The 19,370-nt window shown below is 41.2% G+C and overlaps 1 protein-coding gene and 1 long non-coding RNA gene across 2 annotated transcripts in view; one reads left to right on the forward strand and one right to left on the reverse strand.

Moving 5' to 3' along the window:
• The window catches only part of PAH (phenylalanine hydroxylase), a 62,623-nt gene extending 44,696 nt beyond the window's left edge, over window positions 1-17,927 (forward strand). The window contains exons 9-13 of the mRNA XM_036891053.2: window positions 318-374; window positions 2,120-2,215; window positions 2,748-2,881; window positions 12,126-12,241; window positions 15,277-17,927. Coding sequence (XP_036746948.1) covers window positions 318-374; window positions 2,120-2,215; window positions 2,748-2,881; window positions 12,126-12,241; window positions 15,277-15,320 — 447 coding nt within the window. The 3' untranslated portion in view covers window positions 15,321-17,927. The remainder of the gene's footprint in view (window positions 1-317; window positions 375-2,119; window positions 2,216-2,747; window positions 2,882-12,125; window positions 12,242-15,276) is intronic.
• The window catches only part of LOC130678951 (uncharacterized), a 72,466-nt gene continuing 65,458 nt past the window's right edge, over window positions 12,363-19,370 (reverse strand). Inside the window, exon 5 of the long non-coding RNA XR_008991927.1 lies at window positions 12,363-14,442. This is a non-coding gene — a long non-coding RNA (uncharacterized LOC130678951). The remainder of the gene's footprint in view (window positions 14,443-19,370) is intronic.

The raw sequence follows: 19,370 nt of genomic DNA on the forward strand, positions 1-19,370 counted from the left end.
ATGAAGCTTTAGACACAACCTGCTGTGTCACCTTACGCAGGTTACCCCCCTTCTCTGTGCCTCATGTTTCTCATTTGTAAAGCAAATACCAAGAAGCATGTGATGGAGAAAGGTTTCCCCTGCTCTAGAGGCCCCTCATTCTATGTGTGGGGTAGGGAGGACTTGACAGGACAATCAGGGTCTATCTGGAACCTTCTGAAGGCTCTTGGCCATTCATCACCTTCCTGTAGTCAAGTACAAAGCTGGAACTGGGGGCAAAGGGTGAAGATAGGTAGACCCCAACTACACAAGTGACTCCGTTTTTTCTTCAATTAAAGGAAATTGGCCTCGCCTCCCTGGGTGCACCTGATGAGTACATTGAGAAGCTCGCCACTGTAAGTGCCTTCTCTCCCTGGCGGGCAGTGGGGGTGCGGTAGGCTGTAACCCTCAGGCTTTTGCGACTTTGCTTCTCCCCCAAAAGCCAGATCATTTGGGGAAAGAAGTCAGAACACACTGGTTACATTTACACAAGTGAAATCTCACAATTTGATTTCTCCTGAATGGTTTGATTTTGAAACCAACTGCATCCAGATGTTCCCAAGTAATTTCTAACAAAGTGTCTTGAGAACACCAGCAGGCTATAGTAATAGTCCTTGAAAACTCTTTGGCATAAAATGTGTGTGGGAAGTAGTCTGGATTCATGACTGAAGAGGGAATATTTATTCTCTACCTTTAGAGCCAGCATGAGGATCTTTGCTTTCTCAGACAATGGTGGTGGGCTTTCCCCTCTTAACCAAACACCTCCCTCTCCCCAGTGACCTTCCTTCCTAGGCTTCTTTCCAATTTGAATGCATCCCTCCCTAGCCTCCAAGACACCTTTCTTATGATGTGCTCAGCCCAGAAGATGAAAAGCAAAACTTCATAATAGAATGAAGGACTACAAATAAATGCAAACCTATCATTAAGATATATCAGTTTAGAAATTTACAAATTCAATTTATCAGAAGGGCAAAAACTCCCAAGACATTCTTTCTCACTGACCAGCTGCCTGATACTCTGGCTTTTGTTTTTCTTTATTTCTACAAATAGATGCAATAATGTATATCCATCTCTAAAGTATATCCTGATGGTCTACAGAGTTAGGTGTGTGTGAACATGAATTTTAAATGTCAGATGCTTTAGATATGCAAGAAGGAACTTTCAAAGCTAACAACATTGATAGAATCTCTTACTTGTGAGGAGAAAATAAACTCAGAACTCAGAGCATCATATTACATGTTACAATAATGGTAAAATTACCAACATAATTTTTCAAAAAGAAGAATCTCCTGATTGATATACTAGGCTGGGAACCATCCTGGATTCTTGTTCTGCCTTTGATATTCTGTGTAACTGTATGCATGTTGCTTGACATCTCTGAGCTGAAGACATGTCACAAGGATGTGAGGAGATCAGACTGACTGAGCTCTGACAGCCTTCCCAGGTTTAATATTCTCTAGTGCAATGAACAGACTTAATTAGTAACCCATCCCTGATTCTCCAAGATTGTGGCTGCTAACTGGGCCCCAGGTTTCTTTAGGCCCTAGTCAGTAGGGTTATTCCAGAACTCTACGACCATCTTCCCCAGGCCAGGCAACTGGCATGTGTTGGACTAGGAGCTGTTGAAAGACGAGGACTTGGTTGTCTGGTGAGGATCAGTGTTTGGCAGGGTGCTCAGCGTGGGTGACGGAATGCCTCCTTATTGATTCTACCACTACCCAATCCCTCACCTCCCACTGCGGAACCTGGTAGGGTTGCTGGTAAGTCAGACCAATTAAAGGGAACATCTCACTCTAGTTAATACCACAGAGAAGAAAGCCAGAAGGGTGGAGAAATTCCTGTCACATACAGAGTTACGTGTTGAGGTTGTCTTTTTGGGGCTTCCTTAATACATCCCCACTGCTTCCTGCCACATCTGGCATTAAGCCAACTCTTGTCTCAAGGGACTCAAGGAAGACATGGGACACAGAGGTGTGACCTCAAGTCATAGCTGTGCAGAGGATAGCCCTGCACAATCCCCCTGGGCAGCCCTGTCCTCAGCCGGGGCATCTGCTGCTTTTCCCTTCCTTGGCTGCGCTCTCCACTCCACTTTCCATTCCAGATTTACTGGTTCACTGTGGAGTTTGGGCTCTGCAAACAAGGAGACTCCATAAAGGCATATGGTGCCGGGCTCCTGTCGTCTTTTGGTGAATTACAGGTATGACCCTACTAAGAGCCAAAGAGGGACTTGAAAGTGGTGAGCACAGCAGACCCTTCTTCTCTCTTTGTGCTGTTGAAACTGCATTTGCATCCATTGTGAGATTCATCCCAGGGCCTTATCTTCCAGTGATTGGTACCTTAGCAGCTATGATTTGATTGTGACTTATGGGTGTTAGAGGTAGGAATTGAACTGCAAGTACACAGATCTGCATGACAGAGAGGTCTTCTGATCCTGAGGCTGAACTGTGCATGCAGATGTATGCAAATACAATTGCAGTTGTCTCCCATATCCTCTATTGATCATCTTATTTGAAAATGGCTAGAATGAATTATTCTTTTCTGTCTCAACTGTAGTTTTTAGATGGGCCATGAATAGGTAGGGTTCAGTAAATGCAAAATAATTTAGTTACTGCATTTGAGCCGGGGTGTGGGAAGAATCAGGGTGAGATGGGAGATGGTACCCAAATGGCGCTCGGAATGCAGCAGGGACCCTGATTTAACTGTGAAAACTTTCTACTTGGTAATTGCAGTACTGCTTGTCAGGGAAGCCGAAGCTCCTCCCCCTGGAGCTGGAGAAGACAGCCGTCCAGGAATACACCATCACAGAGTTCCAGCCCCTGTATTATGTGGCTGAGAGTTTTAATGATGCCAAGGAGAAAGTGAGGTGAGGTGGCAACGGAGGTGGGTCAGGAGCTCTTAGGACCTCCTGATTTGGTCCGAGGCCACTGATTTGTGGCTCTTTGGCTAGGAGCATGGACTCTAGCGCCTACAGCAACAGTGTGGGGCAGACAGCTTCCTCCTCTTTGCCCCTTTCCACTGGGAGACCAGTGGGACCTCATTTCATGGCTCGTTGTCTGCACATGCAGATTCCTGCAGACAACTCTGCCACCCGATCCTTGCTTCAGTGCCGACAAGTCAGGTACTGAACTCTCCTGCACAGAGTGGCTGCAGAAGCCCCCCTCCCAAACAAGTCCTCAATACCATCTAACCTCAGACGTCCCTCATTCACTGTTCTCTCAGACAAATCTCCTTATACATTCCCTACCTCCTATAACAGAAGGGTAGGGGTTGTCCTTTTTGTTTCTTGTCCTCTCCTAGCTCTGAGTACAGCGCCTGATACATAGTGAGCACTCAATGAGTAGTTGCCAAATACGCCACTCTTCGGAGGCAGTTCAACAAGAGGCTGATGGGGAGGTGGCCGGGCTCTGTGAGAAGGCTCTCCGAGCTCTTAGTCCTGCCAATAACAGGGTTGAGCTGACTCTCCTCCCAGCAGGAGACAGGCCAGCCAGAGATTCTACCTGGACATGGCTATCCTGATACTCACTGCTTCCTGGCACATCTATTTTTTATATCTTGTTGGTGATGGGTGATAGACATGTCTCTGGGATCTTGTGAAGAGGGGCATGTCAGCTTTTAATGCACCGGGCTTAGGTAATGAAAGGTAAAATGTTGGTCCACAAGACCATGTGGTTAGGCCTAAAATGACTCCCTGCCTGTCTCTCCAGAGCTCTTGAATCCTTTCTGCCACTCTTTTCCAGTTTTTCCCTAACCCCTCATCCCTTACTGGGAGCCTAGCCTTCCTCTAGCCCTAACAGCTCCACACTACAGTTCCTGGGAACCCTTTTGGGTCATGGATTTTAGTGGGTGGTGAGTTGTCCATCAGGCTAGTAATAGTAATAATAACAATAACAGTAATAGTAATAACAACAGGGAGATGCCTAGCATCTATTATGTACCAAACACTGTTTCAAGTGCTTTTCATGTATTAATTCATTTACTCCTCAAATAAGACAACAAAGTTGGCAGGATGCAGCAGCCAAGGGGATAAGTAGCTCACCTGGGTCATATAGTTAGTAAGTGGCCAGCCCAGGGGTTGGACCTGAGCAGTGGGGCTCAGAGCCAGTCCTCGTAACCACCTGTCACAATGGGATCCCATTGGATGGGCCCTCTGGAGATAACTCCCTAACCCAGGACATGCTCAGCCCCAGACCAGCAGGGAAGAACTTGCCAGGACCTGAGCTTTGCAGGCCTTTGAAATCCAACTGCTCTGCCAGGGCTCAGGGCCCAGAGAAGAAGCCCACAAAAGCACCATTGTATTGAGAGGTGACTCATGCTGAAGAACAAGATTCAAAAAGGAAAGGATCTGGACATGTCTTAGGTTCCCTTAGAGCACCCCAGCTAGAGAGACCAAGTCCAACCATTTTCAGTTTTAGGATTCAAGTTCTAGGCAGAGACAAGGCTGAGTTTGGTCTTGTACCCACTCCACAACTGGGCCAGAGGTCTCCACTCCTTGGCCAAGCCCTGCCCAATTGAGGCGCATCCAGTGGGTTGGAATCAGGTTGCCCAAAGCAACAATAAGAGGAAAAGATGCAGAGTGGGCCAAATCACAGATGGGCAGTACATGCTCTATGTCACCAGCTCAGCTGAGAAAGCCCTTTTCAGCAAAGGGATGGAGAAATACACTTAGTTATTTGTTCATCCTGAGTTCCTAGTCACTAGGTAAAGCTAATGCCCAGGTAGCAATTGCTGTATAACATAGCGGTGCTACTCCCCCTTTGAGGCAGGACTGCTCTGGCTCCAGTCTTGTAGAAGAGGAAGGACACTGAGGTGCAGAGGGCCCTCTTGCCTGTGGCCACAAAGGCAGGATTTGAGCCTGTGGAGCCTGGCTCTGGAGCACCACTTTTGCCCAACGTGTAGAGCCATGGTCTCCCTTGTAATTGTCTTCAGTGAGGCAGCTTCTACTCTCATAAGAAGCTATCTTAGAAATATGATTTGTCATGTCCCTGCATTTTATGGCCATTTTGGAATACCATGTTAACGATATTACTCGATGTCCCTTGTAAGACGCATGGCACATTCCTCCCAGACCCAGGAATAATGCATCAGGAAGGCAGAGGAGTGATGAGCACAGGCCAGTATCAGACTATGTGAGTCCCTCCCAGCTGCATGATTTATTGCAAGTATGACCCTGATACTCAATTATCCTCCCCAAGCCTGTTTCCTTACCTCTAAAATATGGATAGTAAAAGTGCCATCCTCCTGAGGTTTTTACGAAGATTAAATTAGGAATGATAGTTGTAAAGTGTATAAAAAAGTTGGGACTTAACACAGTTTCTTAGTACATATGAGGCACTCATTCTGCATTAAATTTCATTAATAACATAGTGTTTTCTTCAATTCTTGAGAGCTATATTTTTCCCCTTGCATTGATTGTCAAGAATCTCAGAGTTTATTTTTCCCTTGAGCATTCTTTGGCTGGATTTTAATTTATCCTTATGATTTCATTTAATGATAATAGTTTTGGCCTTGATTGAGATTAAAAATGGTGGCATGAGAGGTGAAAAAGAAACCTCCTCCCAAAACCACATCTAATGTGAAAATATAGCAAATACATCCAATCCTGAAAGAGCAACAGGAAAGAAGGCTGTGGCAGATTTCCTACACCTGGGGAAAACAGCCGACCTCAAGGAAAATGGTAAAGTACCAAAGCCAGGATCTGGAGAAACCCAAGCCCTTCCCCTATCCCAGCTCACCAGAGGGAGGAAGAGAAATGGAGCAGGGAGGGGGTGGAGGCCTAGGACTGCTGAACACCCAGCCATGGAGATCTGCTCTGGGAGCATGAACCTACGTACATGGTGCTGTGGAGACTAGTGGGGTTGGAAAGCTAAGACAGGTGGAATACTTGGAGAGACTGAGATTCTAACCACTTGTGGAAAACACACATCCACAACTGGCTACTCTGGGACAAAAGAAAGGCGGGCAGTCTGAGAGACTTGCTAACAGTGAGAGGGCTGCTAAAGCAGCAAGGACTGCACAGAGCTTGCTGCTCAGGAGAAAGAACAGGTGGACAAAATTGTCCAGATGCACTCTGCCGAGCAGGTTGGGAACTTTCAGGAGCTTCAGGCACTCCTTTCCCCTGGCTGACTATGCAGCTACGAGGCTACCCCACCGCAACAAGCAGCCTGCTGTGCCTTCCTCCTGGCCATCACCAGCTTGCAAACCAACTGCCCCCATCATTGCGTCAGGCCAGCCAGAGGGTGGCCCTACCTATGGCAGCTACAAATGTGAAGCATAGATACTTCTCCCTGTGTGCTCAGTCCATTAGCCCTGGCAGTGAAGACAGGCACTGCAGCCAGGAAGCAGGAAAGAGCTCTTTCCTCCTGACAGGCACCAGTGCCACTTGCCTGTGTCCCCCCACCATTGCTCTAGGGGATGAGCAGCTCCAGAGAGTAGAGATTCTGGGCACTAGAGGGCACCACCTACAAATATGAAACATCAAAGGAACCTTGTTCAAACCAAAATCCCACAAACACCAGAAAGAGGGCCAAGTGAAACTGAACTCATCAATCTTCCTGAAAGGGATTTAAAAATAAAAATCATAAACATGCTTATGGAGCTACAGAAAAATATTCAAGAACTCAAGGAGGAATTCAGGAATGAGATACAAATGTTGAAGAATTTAGTATTTGAAATGAAACATACAATGGAAGGATTTAAAAGCAGATTAGATGAAGTATAGGAGACAGTAAATGAAACAGAAATTGAGAACAGGAATGAAAAGAAGCTGAGGCACAGAGAGAAAAAAGGATCTCTGGAAATGAAAGAATATTGAGAGAACTGTGTGACCAATCCAAACACAACAACACTTGCATTATAGGGGTACCAGAAGAAGAAGAAGAGAGAAAAGGGGATAGAGAGTGTCTTTTCAGAGTAATTTCTGAGAATTTCCCCAACCTGGAGGAGGAGATAGTCTCTCAGGTCATGGAGGTGCACAGATCTCCCAAAACCAGGGACCCAAGAAAGGTAGCAAGACATATAATAATGAAAATGGCAAAGATCAAGGATAAAGACAGACTAGTAAAAGCAGCCAGAGAGAGAAAAAAAAGATCACATACCAAGGAAAACCCATCAGGCTATCATCAGACTTCTCAACAGAAACCTTACAGGCCAGAAGGGAGTGACATGATATATTTAATGCAAGGAGCAGAAGGGCCTGGAGCCAAGAACACTCTACCCAGCAAGATTATCATTTAAATTTAAAGGAGGGATTAAAGAAGTTCCCGAAAAGCAAAAGCTGAGAGAATATACCCCCCAAAAACTGTCTCTACAGTGTATTTTGGAGGGTTGCTATAGAAATAAGTGTTCCTAAGGGTAAAGAGATGTCACCAAGGGTAATAAGTCCTCAGTAAAGAAAGTAGAACAATTAATTATTAAGCAAATGCAAAATTAAATCAACGACCCCCAAAGTCAGCGAAGGGATAGACAAAGAGGACAGAATATGACACCTAATATATGAAGAATGGAGGAGGAATAAAAAGGAGGAAAAAAGAAAAAAGAACCTTTAGATTGTGTTTGTAATAGCATACTAAGTGAGTTAAATTAGACTGTTAGATAGTAAGGAAGTTACCCTTGAATCTTTGGTAACCACGAATCTGAAGGCTGCAATAGCAATAAGTACATACCTATTGATAATCACCCTAAATGTAAATGCTCTGAATGCACCAATCAAAAGACATAGAATCACTGAATGGATAAAAAATACAAGACCTGTCTATATGCTGCCTACAAGACACTCACTTCAAACCCAAAGACATACACATACTAAAAGTGAAGGGATGGTAAAAGGTATTTCATGCAAGTAAGAGGGAGAAATAAGCAGGTGTTGCAGTACTTGTATCAGACAAAATAGACTTCAAAACAAAAACAGTAACAAGAGACTAAGAAGGACATTACATAATGACAAAGGGGTTAGTCCAACAAGAAGATATAACCATTATAAATATCTATGCTCCCAACATAGGAGTACCCAAATATGTACAACAAATACTAACAGAATTAAAGGGGGAAATAGAATGCAATGCATTTATTTTAGGAGACTTCAACACACCACTCACTCCAAAGGACAGATCAACCAGGCAGAAAATAAGTCAGGAGACAGAGGCACTGAACAACACATTAGAACAGATGGACCTAATGGACATCTACAGAACACTCCACCCAAAAGCAGTAGGATACATATTCTTCTCAAGTGCACATGGAACATTTTCAATAGACATATACTTGGCCATAAAAAGAGCCTCAGTAAATTTAAAAAGATTGAAATTGTACCAACTGGCTTCTCAGACCACAAAGGTATGAAACTAGAAATGAACTAAGCAAATAAAACAAAAAAGCCCACAAACATATGGAGGCTTAACAACATGCTCCTAAATAATCAAGGGATCAATGACAAAATAAAAAAAGAGATCAAGCAAAATATGGAGACAAATGACAACAATAACTCAACACTGCAAAATCTGTGGGATGCAGTAAAGGCCATGTTAAGAGGAAAGTATATTGATATACAAGCTTATTTCAGGAAAGAAGAGCAATCCCATATGAACAGTCTAAATTCACAATTAAGGAAACCAGAAAAAAAAGAACAAATGAGGCCCCAAGTCAGTAGAAGGAGGGACATAGTAAAGATTAGAGCAGAAAAAAAATAAAATCAAGAAGAATAAAACAATAGAAAGAATCAATGAAAGCAGGAGCTGGTTTTTCAAGAAAATAAACAAATAAACCCCTAGCCAGACTTATCAAGAAAAAGAGAGAGTCTGCACACATAAACAGAATCAGAAATGAGAAAGGAAAAATCACGAGACACCACAGAAATACAAAGAATTATTAGAGAATACTATGAAAAATTATATGCTAACAAACTGGATAACCTAGAAGAAATGTACAACTTTCTAGAAAAATAAAACCTTCCAAGGCTGATCCAGGAAGAAACAGAAAATCTGAACAGACCAATTACTAGCAACAAAATTGAATTGGTAATCCAAAACCTACCTAAGAACAAAACTCCTGGACCAGATGGCTTCACTGCTGAATTTTATCAAACATTTAGTGAAGACCTAATCCCCATCATCCTTAAGGTTTTCCAAAAAGTAGAAGAGGAGGGAATCCTTCCAAACTCATTCCATGAGGCCAGCATCACTTTAATAGCAAAACCAGGCAAAGACACCACAAAAAAAGAAAATTACATACCAATATCCCTGATGAATACAGATGCAAAAATCCTCAACAAAATATTAGCAAATTGAGTTCAAAAATACATGAAAAAGATCATCCATCATGATCAAATAGGATTTATTCCAGGGATGCAAGGATGGTACAATATTAAAAAATCCATCAACATCATCCACCACATCAACAAAAAGAAGGACAGAAACCATGTGATCATCTCCATAAATGCTGAAAAAGCATTTGACAAAATTCATGATAAAAACTCTTAACAAAATGTGTATAGAGGGCAAGTACCTCAACATAATAAAGGTCATATATGACAAACCCATAGCCAACATCATACTTAACAGTGAGAAGCTGAAAGCTTTTCTTTTAAGATCGGGAATAAGACAAGGATGCCCACTCTCCCCACTTTTATTCAACATAGTTCTGGAGGTCCTAACCATGGCAATAAGACAACACAAAGAAATAAAAGGCATCCAGATTGGTAAGGAAGAAGTTAAACTGTCACCATTTTCAGATGACATGATATTGTATGTAAAAACCCTGAAGAATCCACACCAAAACTACTAGAACTAATAAATGAATTCAGCAAAGTTGCAGGATACAAAATCAATACCCAGAAATCTGTTGCATTCCTATATACTAACAATGAGCTAGCAGAAAGAGAAATTAGGAAAACAATTCCATTCACAACTGCATCAAAAAGATTAAAATACCTAGGAATAAACCTAACCAAGGAAGTGAAAGACCTATACCCTGAAAACTACAAGACACTCATAAGAGAAATTAAAGAAGATACCAATAAAAGGAAATACATCCCATGCTCATGGACAGGAAGAATTAATATTGTCAAAATGGCCATTCTGCCTAAAGCAACCTACAGATTCAATGCACTCCCTATCAAAATACCAATGGCATTCTTCAACAAACTAGAGTAAATAGTTCTAAAATTCATATGAAACCCCAAAAGACCCCAAATAGCCAAAGCAATCCTGAGAAGGAAGAATAAAGCTGGGTGGATTATGCTCCTGACTTCAAGCTCTACTACAAACTCACAGAAATAAAGACAATTTGGTACTGGCACAAGAACAGACACATAGATCAATCGAACAAAATAGAGGACCCAAATATAAACACAAGCATACATTGTCACTTAATATACGGTAAAGGAGCCATGGACATACAATGGGGAAATGACAGCCTCTTCAACAGATGGTGCTGGCAAAACTGGACAGCTACATGTAAGAGAATGAAACTGGATTATTATCTAACCCCATACACAAAAGTGAACTCAAAATGGATCAAAGACCTGAATGTTAAGTCATGAAACCATAAAACTCTTAGAAGAAAACATAGGCAAAAATCTCTTGAATATAAACACGAGCAACTTTTTCCTGAACACATCTCCTTGAGCAAGGGAAGCATAAGCAAAAATGAACAAATGGGACTACATCAAACTAAAAAGCTTCTGTACAGCAGAGGACACCATCAGTAGAACAAAAAGACATCCTATAGTATGGGGGAATATATTTGTAAACAACCTATCCTACAAGGGGTTAACATCTAAAATACATAAAGAACTCACATCCCTCTGCACCCAAAAAGCAAATCACCCTATTAATAAATGGGCAGGGAATATGAACAGACAATTCTCCAAGGAAGAAATTCAGATGGCCAACAGGCACATGAATAGATGCTCCAAATCGCTAATTATCAGGGAAATGCAAATTAAAACCACAATGATATATCATCTCACACCAGTTAGGATGGCCAACATCCAAAAGAGTAGGAACAACAAATGCTGGTGAGGATGTGGAGAAAGGGGAACCCTTCTACATTGCTGGTGGGAATGTGAATTAGTTCAACCATTGTGGAAAACAATATGGAGGTTCATCAAAAAACTAAAAATAGAAATACTATTTGACCCAGGAATTCCACTCCTAGGAATTTACCCAAAGAAAGCAAGATCTCAGATTCAAAAAGACATACGCACTCCTATGTTTATTGCAGCACTATTTACAATAGCCAAGATAGGGAAGCAACCTAAGTGTCCATCAGTAGATGAATGGATAATGAAGATGTGGTACCTATACACAATGGACTACTATTCAGCCATAAGAAAGAAACAGATCCAACATTTACACCAACATGGATGGAGCTGGAGGGTATTATGCTCAGTGAAATAAGCCAGGCAGAGAAAAACAGACACCAAATGATTTCACTCATTTATGGAGTATAACAATGAAGCAAAACTGAAGGAACAAAACAGCAGCAGACTCACCGACTCCAAGAAGTGACTAGTGGTTACCAAAGGGGAGGGGGGTGGGGAAGAGTGGATAGACAGTGAGGGAGAGGGGATTGAGGGGTACTATGACTGGTACACATGGTGTGTGTGAGGTCACGAGGAAGACTGTGTAGCACAAAGACAAGTAGTGACTGTGGCATCTTACTATACTGATGGACAGTGACTTCAATGGAGTATGGGGGGACTTGATAATATGGGTGCATGTAGTAACCACAGTGTTTCTCATGTGAATCCTTCATAAGAGTGTATATCAATGATACTTTAATTAAAAAAAAAGAATTTTGGCCTTATTATATTCTGTGTTTTTACTGTAAGCTACCTCTCTGTCTTTTTAGAGGTAGGTGACTAAATAAGTATTTGCATGTGTGTTTGTACACACACATACCTACACACACACACACACACACACACAGAGCACACCAAGGCTGCCCAAGTGGACCTCCCTGAGACCCCATTTCATTTCTCAGTTTGGCTTCCAAAGCCCCTGTTCTAGTGAGGTTTCAATTACACAGTTAAGCCAGGTGGATGCTGCTGAGAAATCCTTTATTTTTCCTTAAATGGAGCCCTTCACTGAGGCCTGTGATTTTGGTTTCAGGAGGTTTGCTGCTACAATCCCACGACCCTTTTCAGTTCGATATGACCCATACACGCAAAGGATTGAGGTCTTGGACAATACCCAGCAGCTTAAAATTTTGGCTGACTCCATCAACAGTAAGTAATGGACACCCTAGGAGACCACTGTCTTTCCCAGAAATAGAGGGCTCTGTTTCCTTATCTTCAACATAGGAGCAATGCAAAATGTATTGAATATTGAATTAAAAAGAAAAGCATCTCTAGGTAAGCCATTTGTTTATTGAGAGAGAAAAACTTGGCAGAAAGGCCAGAATTGCCTTGAGCATCCTTTCTTCTTCAACATTCTGGAATCCACCCCACCTCCTACCACCATACCACCTCTCCAGCCTGGCTTCTCACTGCCGTGTTCCTCTGTCCTGTGCCTCTCCACCCTGTTCCTCTAAGTGCCCTGTGGATATTGCTCTGCCTGGACCCTCAGCCCCTAAGAAACAAATTCTTTCTCAGGCATCCCATAGCTCATCTGTTGACCTTCTACTCTTCTGGACAATGAGGATATCATAGCAGTTGCTCCTAACCAATCGCGGTGTTATGCTATCATCGTGGATTCTCTCTCCAGTGCTTCAAACTCCCCTCTAGCAGCACTGACAGTCTGCTGACTCCCTTCTCTCTCCTGGCTCCTGACCTCTGCCCAAGCAGTTCTTTTGCCTAAAACACTCTCATTCCTCTCCCCATTTAGAGGTTCCACAGCTCCAGTTTATCTTTTAAGTCTTTCATAGGTATTTCTTGTAGGAGGATAGTTTGGGTGTCCCTCCTATGTTCTGGCATTCCCAGATTGCCTCTCAGAGTACTTATTATATTATTTTGTGGTTGTTTACTTGTCTGCCTGTCTTCCCAACAAGACCCAAGCAGAGAGCCATGTCAGGTTCACTGTCAAATCCCCAGTACCTATCCTTATTTCTAAAAAACATATTTTAGGTACTCAAGAGTTTTAATTGCATGAATGAAAATGTGAAAGGGATACGTACACCAAAGGGAAGAATTCCAGGCCAAGTGGGGATTCCTGTCATATGTAATAGTAACAAAGGCTAAAAGGGCAGGTGAGCTTGAACTACTCCTCTAATTCCCCTCTGATGTTGTCTGAGGCCACTTCTAATACGCCGGGCTGGCCCTGGCTGTCGCAGTCATTCCCACATCCAGTATGGCCATCCTGTGATCATCCATCTGGAAAAGCCCAAGGCTGATTCGCTGCCATGGGTTCCTTCTTGGACCCTCGGCTGGAACTGATCTGTTCACCAAAGAAGCCAGCCAAGTGTTCCTGAGGCTGGGACACAAGACAGATGGTCAAGACATAGCTGCGTTCTCCCTCTTATTTCCCCTGAAAAGGCAAAAATAACTCCATCAGCCATTGTTTCTAAGATAATTTTTTAAATCACAGCATAACAAATCTAGGAACTGAAGGGTCCTTAGAACTATGCGACTGCGTTGCCGGGCAGCTGCATCTGGGGAGGTCTCTCCCTGAGCCCTAGGTGAAACCTCAGCCTGGATGATGGGGGGTTCTTGACTCTGACTGGGAAAGAATTCTCCATCAGGTCAAACAAGTTCCAGCAAGAAAGGAATTCGTTAAAGCAAGAGTAGAAGCAAATGTCAGCAGCTGTGCAGGCAGCAGAGTGCAAGGAATAGCAGAGCAAGGAAAGGAAAGTTCATTGAACTCCTGCTCACTGTAGGGCAGATCACTTGCCAGCTCATAAAGCCAGGGTCCTGTGGTGTCCAGTGTCTGCCTGAATTTTCACAGCCTGGGAATTATAGCTCTTCACCCCCAGGATTTGGGGGTGCTGCAGAGCACTGGATGGGGTGAGTTTATGTTCTGAGAACTTCCTCTTCCCTACTGGCCTAAAATAAAACAGGGAGAGAGAAAAGATTGTGTTAAGACAAGAAAACTGAATGAAATAGCAAAGTGACAGACATTTACCATGAGAGGTGGAGGTTGGAGAGTTCTTGTGATTATCATGGAAAAGAGTTCAGAGAAAAGTGCAGTCAGCTTATGCAACTGGAAAGTTTATTTGATATCAGACAATAAACACTCAGATGGGTGCGTGGACGACCTCAGAGAGCAGGTGCACCTAAGGGTTTAGGGTTTGGGGTTTTATAGGACCTTTTGGGTAGGGTCAGCATAAGGCATGATGTATACAGATGATTCATAACTGAAGTTGTGTCTTAAGAATAGGGTTATTTAGGTGACTGTGTTGATCCAGATCTCGGCATTCTTTATCTACTTTGGTCCATTTACACCCAGAGGTTTCTCTCTCATCCTGGTTACAGATACTTAATTGGTTAAGGGTCTGGAAAAAGAGGAAGAACAACATATAGATTAAGTTAAAGAATAAACCGGGCCTATTTCACAGACTAAGTAGATTTCACAATGGCATGACCCTTGTCCCATTTCCTGCTCTATCTCAACTATGAAAGGCTCTCTCATCTCTTTATACTTCCATTTCCTCAGAATCTAAGAGGCAGTGAGGTCTGCCCTTTCCAGGGCCCCTTCCACACCGTGAAGGGTCTATGACCCTGTGGTCCCTTGGCATGTGAGAGCATGGCATGAGTCCGTGTGCTCCATTGTACCTTAGTCAGTAGCCTTGCAGTCTGGGCTGAGTTATCTGCTTAGACCATGCATTCTCAAACCCGGTGTGCATCAGAACACCTGTAGAGCTAGTTAAAACTTAGCAGTACTGATTCATAGTCACAGACTAAATTTACTAAATTTGAGGTAAGGCTTGGAGGTTTGTATTTATAACAAGGCCCCAGGTGATTCTGACGTGGGAGCCTTGTGTGAACCACACTTTTCGTTTCAACTGCTTAGCTTGCAAACATCTATGGAAGGTCTCGTAAAAGGAAAGCAGAACAGCTAATGATTTTCTAATGACTTTTCTGGGGATAAACCTGTTAACCCCTTCTCTGAGAAACAGTTTATGGAAAGAGGAAACTAATTACATTAAAACTTATAATTCCACATGCTGTATAACTGCCTAGATTGTATCATTACTAAGCCAGAGGCTCCTTGAAGGTTGGGGTGGTCCCCAGCATATCCACAGCCTGTCGATTCCTAGTGTGTTACACATTGTGGACGCTTGAAGGGTGTTTGTTTATGATATGAGTAGCCCTTTTCTTCTTTGTAGGTGAAATTGGAATCCTCTGCAGTGCCCTGCAGAAAATAAAGTGAAGCCATGGACAGAACCTGGTCTGTCAACTGAGAATTTGTTGATGGAAATCAAATTACATCTTTCATTTCATCTCAAAACTTCTGAAGAGCAAGCCTTAATTTTAAATCATAGCCTTAAACCCTTTATTGGAACAAGGTAGAAGATTAGCAAATAAATCAAAATAATCTGAAATTACAACCTATTAATAATACATTCCCCAAAGCATAATCTTTTGGGGTCATCTTTGATTTAGAGATGAAAATGCCATACTCGCGAGTTAAAATCAATAATCTGTCATGTTTCATCAAGGTTAATTAAAATTGGGACCTCCTTCATTCAAGCTTTATATATGCTTTTGTTATTCCCCAGACAGAATTTCCTGAAGGAGTATATATTGCTGAATGTAAAACACAAGTCTGAATTGACTTTTTTGATTTAATATAAATCTTAACCTACAGTGGTCGTTTTCTATTTCAAAGAACTATGATTCTAATTACTACTTTGTCATTTTGTCTATGTAGATTTCCTTTAACTCAGGAGCCCATTAAAGTAGTTATAAATGTTAAAGTTCATAGTATAACATTGAAACATTTCTATATGTCTTACTGTAATCATAAATAATGCTATGGAAGATAATACACTTGACTCACACAACTTCTAGTATCATATGCCAATTAACTGTCAAGTCTGTTTTGGGAGATATATTGAAGACACTTATGATGTAAAAGATGTTAACTAAATGCCTGGCTGGTAGAGATTCAGGAAATAGCCATTGAATGAATAAGGGAATATATTATTAAGTAGCAAATCCTCAACAAAAATGAAAGTTTTAATTATGTTGAAAGACGTTTAGTGGTTACAATATTTTGTAGTTTCAAATGTTTCTTGGAATGAAATATTCCTCTCATTGCCTTAGAAATACATTATCTGAATAGTCTCTTCTCACATGAAGGTATGGTCAGAATCTCAGATTCTCAACCAATTTTAGGAGCACGTTGTGATAATCTTACCATGACTGGATAGTCAACAAACTTTGATTTTTATTGGTCATGCATTTTTAAGCAAATACATGAAAATAAGACACAGTGGAGAGCAATAGGAATGTCTTTAAAACTATGCTTTGAAATTCTCAAATCACTTCAACACTTTATTTTGGAAATAGTAAAATATTTAAGGATTTTCATAGTATTTCTTCAAGTGTGAATCTCAGACCAGCTCTATCAACTCACTCAGAAATTGAGTAAATCCTGGGCATCATCCCAGCACTACAGAACAAGAATCTCTGGGTGTAGGGCACAGACACCTGCATTTCTAAGTACCCTAGGTGACTTTTATGCCTAGCCAAATCTACTGGGTATATTAAGTGTGAGAACACCTGACTTCTGGTGGCTCCTCTACCATTTGCCTATTATATCACCTTGCATAAGGCCCTTTGGACCTCAGTTTTACTTTCACCCTGAGGGAGTTAAACTGGATGAATCACGGCTCCTTCCAGCCTTGAAATACAAATGCTAACATGTGTTTTTAAACAGGTGTCCCTGATCCACTAACTAAGGTGTAATAATGCCTGCCTTAGTATTGCCAGCTGGGTGGAAAGAGCAATTTGGTCTGAATGTGTCTGAGAGTTCATTGCTTTGAAGTTGCAATTTTTATGTTTGCATCTATTTCCTCATGTGTCTTAGAGCCCATTGACAAGCACTGATTCTAAAAGTGGGAATGTTCTTTTCTCTGGTGTTCCTCTAGATCCTAAACAGTCTGCTAAGAGACTATTTTGGTAAATGTTTCTTTACTGAACATTAAATGTAAATTAGAGAATTTCTTGGCTTTAGAACTGAAATATGACATAATATTTTAGACTGAATATTTTATTTTAGTAATTTTTAGTCTCCCTAATTTAGTGTGTTTGAAGTCAAAGCTTAAGATTAGGTTATAATTTTGACAGAAGAATTTATCTACTGAATGGAAGAAAACCTGAAATTTTAATAATGTGCTACTCAGTCCTTATCTCTTTTTATCTGGATACAAAAGCCCAGCCTACAGCAATGGGATTCAGTACATTTCCATGTATTAGTAGTATTATCTGTTTAATATCTGGTAAATTAGCAGATGTTTAGAAACAATACTAATCTTGTGTCCAAAAAAGAGAAATACATGAAAAATATTGCAAATGTATAGTAGCATGTTCAATAAGTTTCTCAAAAGAGGAATCTAAGCTTAATTCTAGGTTTCTAAGTTATATATTTGGTTATGTTTCAAAAATTCTACTGCTGAAATGTCAGTTTGATACAAAAATGAACTTTGCCTACTTTCTTCACTTCTGCAAGCCATAGCATATAGTACATAGCAGGTGCTCAATAGTCTTTTTAAAAAAATTCTAAGTGACTTGAATCACCTCACAAATACTGTTTTGCAAGAAAATGTTGAGAAACAACTAAATATGCAATATTTCCTTTTAAACACTGTTGAAAATTTTGCATCTTTATCTAAGATATGATTGTTTTAAAGAAAGACATTACCCAGTTTAGACTAGATTATGGCTATGTAGTTTGTACTTAACATTGCTTCAACTATAACTGACAAGTACTTAATTTGTTAATTAATAAAGGAAGAAAACTGCATCAATGAAACTTCTCATTTATCCATAGCAAAATGGTGAGAAAGCAATGCATGACTTGCCTACCAACTGCAAAAAAAGAAAAAATCACAGAAGGGACAAAATTAAAAGCCTATAAAAGATGGACTTCTCAAAGGAAAGTGAAAAAAGTGATCAAAGTTTCCTTTTTCCAATGGACTATGTACCTGCACACACCCAAACACACACACACACAATCACTGCCTTTTCATAGCTTTCCTGTGTAGGTTTATAAATAGTAAGTAGACCTGATATGTGCTAGAAAAGGTTCTAATAATTTCTGTGCTGTGAATTTTCTCATTTGTCACCTCACATTGAATTCTGCTAACGTTAAGGCACAGTGTACCTTCTTGTCTGTAGTAAACACAATTCTGTTAAAGAGTAAGTTTCAAGTGATAAATAATTACAAAGAAGATTGATTGTAGTCCTCCAGGTTCTATATACAATTCTCTATAACATTATTCATTAATTATCCAGGGTTACTTTTTAACAATACCTTTTTGTATGTTTCTTTTATGAAAACCATCTCTTCACAAGAATATTCATAAAAAGAAACGAAAGACAAGAAGATGTGCCCCTCTGAGAGATGGGCTTCTTAAGTGTCCAAGAAGATTTGATGCAGGAAGCAAGCACCAGCTTATTTCTCAGTTTACCTAAATAGATAAAAAATGAATGGCAATTCACCTGAACAGCAGTCCTTAATTTTTCCTCAGCTCATTTCTAGGAAATAGGTGATACTCAAAGAAAGTAGTTGGATCAGACTCCTTCACTGAGATTATTAAAACAGGTGCATTCTTTGGATGCCTATGGCTTACTGTTCCTAAAGAGCATCTATTTAAAAAGAAACCAACTTAAACCTCCCCGAGGTTTCTTTATTCCCAAGATTCTCCAAGAAATTCCAGCTGCATCCTGTCCTTTTCTGCACTTACCTTGCAAATAGAAGGAGCGGCAGCGAAGGGCTGATTTCCACGATTCCATGTCAGAGGAGAGTAGAATTTGGATTTAGAAAGGAGGGGTTAGACACACCTTCGTTTGTGTCTTTGAGTTTCCTCCTTATATCTCTTTTTTCAAAAGTGTGGCCCATGGATTTCTTTAAGAAATTGCCCATCCTATCTCTCACACACACACACACACACACACACACACACACACACACACCAGTCTTTTAACCTCTGAAGAAGCCACAAGATGAGTTGAGGATGAGCTGAGGAAAGGCACAGAGCAACTGGCCCTTCCCCTAAGCCTCTATTCCCCTAAACCATGTTTGTGGGAGAATACTGCAAAGCTTTTTGTCTTTCCAGGGAAAGGAAGTGGAGACCAATTTTAAAAAGTAAAAGTCGTTGGTATGGTAGTCAAGCCATTTCCCCTCTGAGCATTTCACTCCAAAGCCGACTCTAGAAAAAGCCAATGTGGAGGGCCAGATGGAAATTACTATTCA

This window comes from Manis pentadactyla, chromosome 10 (genome assembly GCF_030020395.1).
Source record: "Manis pentadactyla isolate mManPen7 chromosome 10, mManPen7.hap1, whole genome shotgun sequence".
Classification (NCBI taxonomy): domain Eukaryota; kingdom Metazoa; phylum Chordata; class Mammalia; order Pholidota; family Manidae; genus Manis; species Manis pentadactyla.